The following is a 10,000-nucleotide window of genomic DNA, read 5'->3' as shown; positions in this document are numbered from 1 at the left end:
TCGTTTGTTCGTTCTCGACACGAGTATCCGAGAAAGATAGGGAAAGAGAGAAAGAGAAAGAGAGAGACAGAGAGAGAGAGACAGAGAGAGAGAGAGAGAGAGAGAGAGAGAGGGAGATAGAGAGTGTATATTAGGTGTGTGTTCTCGTTGTCGTCATCATTATCATCGTCGTCGTCGTCGTCGTCGTCGTTGTCGTCATCATCATCATCGTCGTCGTCGTCGTCGCCGTCGTCGATCATTCGAGCGAGAGAGTGTGCTTGATCCTTCCAGGTTGTTGAGAGAGGTTCGGTCGTGCGCACGGGATTTTCCATTAGCTCGTTCGACCAAGTGCGCGGGATCAGAGAGACACTTTCGTGATAGTCCTTTCTCTTTCGTTTACCGATCCTCTTCTCTCTCTTTCTCTCTCTCGCTCTCTCATTTTTTCTTTCTTTCTCATTCTCTCTCCCTCTCCCTCTCTCTCTTTTCATCTTCTTTCTCTTTTTTTTGTCACCAACCCGCTCGTTCGTTTAACCATCCTCATCGTCGGTAGTCGAAGAGAAGACGGATTCGTTGGCTTCCAGGCTACCTGCAAATCCCTCTTTCTATTCACCCTCCTCCCATAGAGACCTCATCTCTGTATGCGCGAAAGGGTTCGTTCGGAGTATCTCTCGTATCTTTCAGACTCTCGCACCGACTCTCGTCGTCTCGCCTCCTACGCGTAGTTCCTCGGTTCACCGCAAATTATTTATTTTCTTTGTCCTTACATACACTGTCTACCCCTCTAATTCTCTCCTCCCTCTCCTTCAATCAACGCTCGCAATTTTTTCTTTGACTCAAAAAGTATTTTTTGATAAAGTTTATAATACTTCTTTTTATTTTTTTTCTTCCTTTCTTCGATTTTATTTCTTTCTTTTATTTTTATTTCATACGAAACGATAGAATATTTTTATCGAATTTATATAACGTATAATATTTTCCTTCATCTTTAAATATCTTCGAATATCGAGGCGTTCACCAAAATGGCGGCCTAATCATTCTCAATCGTTCGATCACCTTACATATTCCTTTCTTTCTTTTCTTTTCTTTCTATTTTTCTCTCTATCTTTCCTATCTATATAGGAAAGAAATATATATATATATATATATATATATATATATATATTATATACATATATCATATACATATATATGTGTATATATATATTTATATAGATCAACTTTATTGCTCCTTCTTATTTCCGACTCTAAAAGAACGAAAAAACGTACGGACGTCTTTTAAAAATCGTTTACGATACGCGATAAATAGATAAGAAGGCAATTCACACGATGGACGGTGGTGGAGATTGTAAAGTCGCCACCGTGGAGGTTGAGGCGGCAGCCGCGGGTGACAACACGGCAACTCTTCCGGTCACGAGGCCTCTAAATCCGCAAAATTCGCCGCCTAACGCGCAGGACAACGCAGAGAAGAACAACGCGGCAAATAAAGAAATGGAGCTGAAGAACGTACGATCTACGCCAGCGAAAAAGTAAGAAATATTTCGTGAAGAATGATGACGAAGGGAAGTAGTAGGAAAAGGAGAAGGTGGATGGTGATAAGGAGCAGGAGTAAGAGTAGGAAGAAAATAAATAGGGAGGGGGAGTTGGAGGAGGTAGGTTATATAAAATGTCAATTAGACCAATAAAACTGCGGGGCTAAATCTTTTTCGAATGCATTAGAAATCTTTTTGTTTTTCGTGTTTTTTTCAATTGTAAAAGGATTAAGTTACTATATTAAGTTACTATACTAAATTAAATTTACTATATTTATTTGTGTTATTCTATATATATATATAGACACACAGAGAGAGAGAGAGAGAGAGAGAGAGAGATAAATAAGTAGATAAATAGAGATAGAAAGAGAGAGAGGGAGAGAGAGAGAGAGAGAGAGAGATAAGCACAAATAATAGAATGTAAAATAATTGAAAAACCTCAGCGTTCCTTTGAGGAAACGTGGCATGCAAAATAGATCTTAGGAAAGCTTCTGAAAACGTATGGTAGTTACTGAACAGGGGTGGAAGGGGAGTAGAATCTTCTTGTTTTTATTCAGCGTTTCTATTTATGACGTTGGTAGGTACATACTTCGTTAGCTCGTCGTACGGAATGTATGTAAGACCTATGTAGATACTTATACATATACATAGTTGCGCGTACGTGCGCCTACTTACATATATACGACATAACGGAGAACGTGGACTAACGCATACGTTTATACGTAACCGAGAAGAAGTATGCTCTCGTGCACGTAGAAGGAACCACCCTACCTCGAGGGAAACAACCGACCGAGCGTGACAAAGGAGGATAGAAAACGAGAGAGAGAGAGAGAGAGAGAGAGAGAGAGAGAGAGAGAGAGAGTATATTGTTAGGAAAACTTATCTATTTTTAAGATGCAAAAACTAAAATTTTGCATAATAAAAATAAAGAAAGAAGAATTGAAATCAAAATTTTGTCTCTTGATACTGTAAATTTTGTGTATCGGGCATAAATAGGGCGTGTTATCTCTCTTTTTTTTCTCTTTATCTATCTATTTATCTCTCTATCTATCTTTCTCGTTCTTTTTTGTACTTTTCTCAGTGACTGTACGTCGTAGAGAATTCGTTTGAAATTCCAACGAGTCGGGTTTCGTCGGTAGGATGCAAGGAAAACGAAACAACTCTCTCTCTATCTCTCTTTCTTTCTCTTTCTTTCTTTAACCGAGAATCCGAAAGTATTTTATCTCGTCACATATGTAGATCGGTAGCACATAGAGCGTGACACTCGTGTTAAGCATGTACGCTTTCTGCGGCGTAGGAACGGCTTCTCGAATTACTCTCGTATTCGCAATTGCATTAACGGTGGTCTACGAGTCTTAGCTTCTCCAGCAGTCTAGACGTGTACTACGAAACGACGAGAGTTGTTTGGTGCCTTCGTTGGTTTACAGACTTGAATCTCATCATCTCGTTTACAAACAATCTATAATAAGTTAGCCGTATATTTCATCGCTTAAGAGTTTCGTTACAAGCATTCGCGTATTATTACAAAAGGTAAGGAAGGAGGGAAGGAAGAAAAAGAAGAAAAAAAAGAAAAGGAAGTGGGAAGACTTTCGAAGAGTCGAATTTCACTTTGGGTGATTTTTTTGGATTAAAACACGCACAAAAAGTCGTTAAGAGGAAAAGGAGGAGAACTAGCGCGGAGATCGTTGATATTCAAAGAATTGAAAGAAAGAGAGAGAGAGAGAGAGAGAGAAAAGGGGTAGAAAACGACGATCGAAGGGTAGAAATTTTGTGAGGGACAAAGATACGTGGCGAGGGTGAGTCGAGAGGACTGGAGGGAGAGAAAGAGAAGAGAAGGAGAGAGAGAGAGAGAGAGAATAGAGGAGAACCAGGAGCTGAAAGTAGGTACTTCGAAATATCGACCGGCAGCCTGGACCACTCCGAGTCCGTGCTATACCCCACTGTTTCCACTTCCTAGCGTTTTCCTCGTTCACGAGTGGTAAAAAGGCTGTGTGCTGTTGCTGATACTGCTGCTGCTGTTGTTGCTGCTACTGCTACTACTACTGCTATTGCTGCTCATCGAGCTATCAACTGTTTTCCTTTTTTGTTTCTTTCTTTTTTTCTTTTTTTTTGTTTTCTTTCCTTTTTTAAGACAAATAAAGAAAGAGGGGACGGTTATTATCGTTTCTTTATGTCGATATTGATCCTTGTTTTTTATACGCAATACAATCGACAGAGACAATCATGAAGAAAATCTCGTTATAGAGGTATAAATAAAAAGAGATATTGTTGTTAATAAAAGAAAGAAGAAAAAAAGAAAAAAAAAAGAAACGATGGAACTTTTAATAGATCGGATATTTTCTTTTATAAAACATTATTAATACCGAATGTTAAAAGCTATTGAAATACGTATTGTATTTTTAATTTAAAAGAAAAAAGAAAAAGAAACAAAAAAAAGAAAAAAGAACATCGTAAAGGTTAATGCTTTATTAATACGTGACACGGCTATACTTTGAACGGTGTCTCTCTTCCTTCTCTATCTATTGCGATAGCCATCGAGTAAAAAGTGTCTGTGTCGAGTGTACGAGCTCGTGCGGAACACAATAAGGTCTGCGCCTCAACCCCTGAAATGCCACGGGGACAAAGGGTGGTTAAGCCCTTCTCTGGTCGAAGATGCACACCATACGACGTCGAGACTTTGCGGCCTTAAGTAGACGCGTCGAAAGTTCGTTGCAGTCGTACTTTCGTCGATTATATCGATAAACGGATTAGAAAAGAGAACAAAGAGGAATTTTCGCGAGAGGAGAAAAAGAAGAAAAAAAAGAAGAGGAGGAATAAGATAGAAGAAAAAAAAGAAAAAAAGAAGAGGAGGAATAAGATAGAAGAAAAAAAAGAAAAAAAGAAGAAGAACGAAACGATTTTCTATTCATCATTTTTAATTACTACACACTTTGAATAAGGATTCTACGATACGACGAAGAAATCATTTTTTAACAGCGAAAAAGAAAAAAAAAGAAAAAAGGAACGGTGAAGTGTCGTCTTTTCTTTAAAACGTGAGAAAAAAGGAAAAAAAGATACCAGAAAAACAAAATAATTAATAAATCGATTGTTATCATGGAAGTCGAGATCGTTCCACTTGTTGAAAACAATACGGCTAATGGTACAAGTTCGGTGCAGGCAGTGAACAGTAGAGTGCAGATTATCAAAAAGAAACGGTAAAGTGACTTATTCCGAGAGATTAACGAAACATTATATAATATCATTATATCAGCTTGTAAACACTGTGATACGCAATAAGGGTGTTCCTTTCTTTATTTAGAAAATCTAATTTTATACGTTAGGTGCGGTGTTCGTTCAGAGAAGCTTATACCAGACGCTGAGATTCTATTTTTTTTTCTTTTTTTTTCCTGCTTTGAGAGTTCGTGTACCCATAGCTATTTCTCAAAACATTTTTTTTCACTATTTCTCTCTCTCTTTCTATTTTTGATTCTCTCTATTTTTCTAATTATCACTTTTTCGTGCTTCAGAACGTCGCTCTTCATCATCATGAGCTTCATTTATGCGAAGTTATTGGTCGTGGTGTGCATCGCTTATGTTATAAGCGAGGTGGTAACGCACAAATTGCCGCTCTACTATTATGAAGGATTTTTCACGTATCTCTACGGTGCGAGCATACTCTTCCTTCTCTACGTGTTCTGCTTCCTTCTTCAAGAGAGCGCCTGCTGTGCGCGCGGCAGTGATACACCGCCACCACCACCGAGACCACCTAAACCACCGAAGGAGCAGAAGGACAAGAAGGACAAGAAGGATAAGGATCAGAAAGCTGCAAAGAACAAGAAGGATTTTCAGGTTAATTTATTTTTCAATAGGAGTTCATACATTAGAGCCGAAAAGACTCGCGGCTATCGAATTAATTACTCGCGACTTGTCTCTCGCGAAGGATAGAAAGAAACAGATTGAAAGAGAGAGAGAGAGAGAGAGAGAGAGAGAGAGAGAGAGAGAGAGAGAGACTAAGACTTCTTTTAACGAGCTTGCCTATTTATCTTCGTACGTACATTGAGAAGAGACCGTTTTTTTTCTTTCTTTCTTTTATTTTTTTTCTTTTTCTTTTCTTTTTCTTCTCTTTCCTCTTTGCTAAGAGCCTGCCGTATTTAATATTCATAAACTCTTTTAACTCTTTTGTTAATGCGAAACGTCTAGAGAGGAGATTTTTATATTTAAAGTACTAGTTGTTCCATTTTCTTTTACCGAACAACCGATTCTACGTAAGTATAATACTTGGTACTTACGTATGTAGGTATGTAAGTAAATTTGATCGTATTTCGCAGGCATTCGTATTTCTAATTTTTCGAAGTAATTTACGAATATTTGATTGTAGTTTAAACATGAGAAATCAAGGTGGAACGTGCAATGGAAGATCGTTCGGAAAGTTATCGAGATCGATGTAATTGAATTGCACTCTTGTCAAAAAGAAACACGTTGTCTATCTTTCTTTTCTGTTTTATGTACATATACGTATGTACGTATGTGCATATATATATATTTTTTTTATTTTTCTCTCTCTTTTTTGTTCTTCCTTTCTCATATCGATTTTCCGTCAACGTAAACTCTTTCGCTCATTCTCTCTTTCTAAAGAATTGCATTCTGACTTGAGAAAATTTTCATCTGCAGGATGCTGCAGACGTGGAAGCTGGCGTTGCAACGCGTGCATTACGAAAACGAAAAACTTCTCAGAATGATCACAGTCATGGAAGTTTTTTTCTTCGAATCGGTGCCATAGGTAAAAAAGAACAAAAAAGAACAAAAAAATGAATATCATTTTCTTATCAATTAACAAATTGTTGTTATTAATTTTCTTTATCACAACGTGTTGTTGGCCGTTAGCATTCGGTTTGGGTACAATGATCTACAACGGATTGGAATTCGGAGCATTCTTTGAGGTACCACCGACTTCGCCCTGTTATCAAATACTTCAGGGTGTTAATCCCGTTCTTCAAATGATCTTCACGTTCATGCAGATGTACTTCATCTTTATGAATTCCAGGGTAAGTAAGGATAAAAAGTGCGAGTTACGTATATATTCGATATTTTAATGACGATGTGTTTTCATTCCTATTTTTTGTTCTTCCTTTTTTGTCTCTCTTTTTTTTCTTTTTTTTTTTAACCAGTTAAACATTCATCGATTCAAAGTAGTTGCACGATTCGGTTTGATGCACGTCGTCGCGACAAATCTTTGCGTTTGGATACGAACGTTGGTACTTGAGAGCCTCAAGGAGATCACTCAGTATCATCAACGATTGGGACAAGAGGAGGCCGGAATTTTAGGTAATATTTGTGCCAATCTCTCAACACGTTAAGAAATAATCATGCCGAATTCTAAACCCGTATCGTGTTATGCGTAGAGAGTATAAAACAACACTCGTTGAGAAACGCTGGAGCGATCTTAGGTACAGAACCTAGGGACATGGCCCAGTTACGGGATGTGCCGTTGCACTCAATTATAAAAACAACGTCAGTAGCTTCGACCTTGATACCAACAACGGCAGAATCTCTTACCCGAGCGATGAGAACCACTGTCAAAGCAATCCCAAGAGTAGCGACTACTTTATCTACGGCAGCCTCTACGGCTTTCATGACCTCACCAACTACGACCCAGAATATTACAGCTACCACGACCACAACGACAACGTTTTTGCCCAATTTGACGACTACGGCCGCTACTACGTTATCCACTTTGTTGACTACTTTGACTACGAGAAGCACTACCACCGAAAGAACGACTACACCGAGTACAACGCCTTCTACTACTACACCGACGACTACGACCACGACTACTACAACAACGACTACACCAGCTTCTATTTTATCGAATGCTTTCGGCGATCTCTTTGATTCATTTCAAGCTGACACCAAAGATCAGGTCGGTATAATAAGTTATTATAAAAAGTTAAATTGCGAATATTTGCGATGTTTAAATGTAAAAAATCCCCATTTCGTTTCGTTTAGGTACACGAAGTATTTTACGTTAGCAATGCGACGAACACAAGCGATTACTGGGGCCAGAATCTTGGCTTTTATGCGGAAGCTTTGACGGAGGATGGCACGTTAACAAACTCCTGTGGTCGCGTCAACATCATGGGTACTATCGTCCAAGACGCAGCACCCTACTTATTCCCCTTCATTATCGAGTACAGCCTGATCGGCGCTGCTGTGATATACGTCATGTGGAAACACATCGGTAGACACCCGCGTTGGCCTCATCAAGCGGAAGCCGATCTCGAGCGTCGTCTGGAAGTCATGCTTTCGAGAAGGGCTGTAGCCCTGGCACATGCAGGTAATCGATTATAATTTATTCCAAGCGCTCTTTTCTTCTACTTCTACTTCTTGCCAAAAGGAGATTGTCGAGCTCATAATAACGAGATCGATGTTATGTCTCCGTCGAGCATGCTTTAAACGTGAAAAAAAGTAAATAAATAAAATAAAGAAAAACACAAAAGACAAAAAAACAAACACCCATATATAGGACACGCCAGAGTGGATTGCGTCGGGGCAAGCAAGGGTCTATTCTTTGGTCTGCTGCTACTGGTCGGTTCGTTGATCTGTCTGATACTCTTCTTCGTCCTGATACATCACTCCGAACTTGGACTTTTGGCGATTTATCTGGCTGACGTTTCTCACTGCGTTTTGATGGCTCTATCGATCATCGCTATCATCGTCGGTTTCATACGTGTCCAAAGTCTCAAGTTCAAGGCCGAAGAACAGAGCGACTTGAACGACATACTTTTACGTGTCTCTGCTTTTGGACTCTTCGTCTACGCCGTTTTCAGCGTGATCGCTGGTTCCTTAGCAGCGTTTACCCACGAACCGAATCTTTTGGTGATGGTTACCGGCCTTCTCTCAGTAGCCCAGGTTGTCCTTCAGATGTTATTTATCGCTGATGTTTCACGTAGGCGGGTACACCTTCCCGAACACGATCGCAGCAAGCCAGGACGTCAAGTGGTCACCTTCCTTCTCATTTGCAACGTAACCATGTGGGTCATTTATACCTTCGAGATGCAAAAGGTCATCGCTAATCCCGTACAACTTGACTTTTATGGATTCCTCGCTTGGGCTATCGTTCAGAGAGTTACATTACCTCTCTGCATATTCCACAGGTTCCACAGCGCCGTAACGCTTGCTGAAATTTGGAAGACTAGCTATAAGGCACGTCTCGAGTAAACTATTGAGGAATAAAATATTTCTCGGTGTGTCCTTACACTGTCAGCTAGAGAAAGAAGGAAGAGAGAGAGAGAGAGAGAGAGAGAGACAGAGAGAGAGACAGATAGACATACAGAAAGAAAGAGAGAGAAATGGATAGACAGACGTAGACAGACAGAGAGAGAGAGAGAGAGAGAGAGAGAGAGAGAGAGAGAGAGAGAGAGAGAGAGAGAGAGAAAGAATATCTAGAACGAAACTGATAAAGAGACAGAAAGAAAGAACGAGAGAGAAAATATTTAAAATGGAAGTGGTAAAGAGACAGAAACAGAAAGAGAGAGAGAGAGAGACAACTCTTTGAACTTCTTTATTTTTTTCTCTTTTTCTTTATCTCTCTCTCTTTCGAAGCGAAAACATTCAGATTATCCTTCGATTGAAATTTCATCTGAAGTTGTTGAAAGAAAGATTAATGAGAAGAAAGCGTACCTCATTTGTGACTCGGATTAAGAATTGTTCCGATAGGAACTCTTAATTTTCTCTTTTTTTTCGTCTATTACTTCTTTGTTGCCTTGAGCGTAGCTCGTCAATGGAAACTTTCTCGATCGAGCAAGTGACAACGAATGTTAAAATGCTTGTTTCGAAAACGATTTGAAAGGAAACACAAAAACGGGGAAAGAAGATGGAGGAGTAGGAAGGAGGAATGGCAAACTTGAAGCATTTTTTTTCTGAAAAAAAAAAGAAAAAAAAAAGCAAAAAGGAAATGAAAAGGATCAAGATCATATTAGAATGCCGAAATGATGTGGAGGCAACAATAACAAGAACAAAAAAAGGAAAAAATAATTCCCTGTTTATCGCGTTTTCTCACTTTTAACGATCTCTATATACTGCCACCAAATTTTCTACTTTTATATATATATATATATTATATTATATATGTATCTTCGTCATCCTCCACCAACGCCACTGATACCACCATTACCACTACTATTACTATTACCACCAATTCAAGCCCATCGTGCATCGAGATATATTAAATATGATAAATGTATATATATATGTGTGTATGTGTATGTATATACATATATAAATGTTTATGTACACACACACACACACACACACACATATATATATACATTTTTAATCTCGCAATTTATAATATCATTCGTATTATCCAGTCGAAATCGAAGCCGTTCTGTGATACGAAAATAACCTCGTTTTTACTTTTTATTTTCTTTACTTTACACACAGACACACACACACATACACACACATACATATATATATATACATACTATTTCTTCTTCAGAGGCATACGTAAT

At 38.8% G+C, this 10,000-nt stretch overlaps 1 protein-coding gene across 15 annotated transcripts in view; it reads left to right on the top strand.

Moving 5' to 3' along the window:
- Nucleotides 1-10,000, top strand: part of LOC127064252 (proton channel OtopLc) — a 29,395-nt gene that overhangs the window by 14,066 nt on the left and 5,329 nt on the right. For 6 of the 15 annotated variants that reach the window (XM_050995034.1, XM_050995031.1, XM_050995030.1 and 3 more), the window contains 7 exons: nt 5,015-5,336; nt 6,159-6,267; nt 6,372-6,532; nt 6,656-6,812; nt 6,890-7,407; nt 7,494-7,821; nt 8,011-10,000. The exon at nt 8,011-10,000 is cut by the window's right edge and continues 5,329 nt beyond it. In XM_050995034.1, coding sequence (XP_050850991.1) covers nt 5,015-5,336; nt 6,159-6,267; nt 6,372-6,532; nt 6,656-6,812; nt 6,890-7,407; nt 7,494-7,821; nt 8,011-8,705 — 2,290 coding nt within the window. In that variant the 3' untranslated portion in view covers nt 8,706-10,000. Of the gene's footprint in view, nt 135-1,191; nt 1,506-2,379; nt 4,703-5,014; nt 5,337-6,158; nt 6,268-6,371; nt 6,533-6,655; nt 6,813-6,889; nt 7,408-7,493; nt 7,822-8,010 lie in introns of those variants that run through there. The other 9 variants (XM_050995036.1, XM_050995041.1, XM_050995044.1 and 6 more) reach the window with 5 other exon arrangements.

The sequence above is a fragment of the Vespula vulgaris genome, chromosome 5, assembly GCF_905475345.1.
Source record: "Vespula vulgaris chromosome 5, iyVesVulg1.1, whole genome shotgun sequence".
NCBI classification, from domain to species: Eukaryota; Metazoa; Arthropoda; class Insecta; order Hymenoptera; family Vespidae; genus Vespula; species Vespula vulgaris.
Note: the sequence above shows the minus strand (reverse complement) of the source record. Positions and strands in the feature narration are given on the sequence as shown.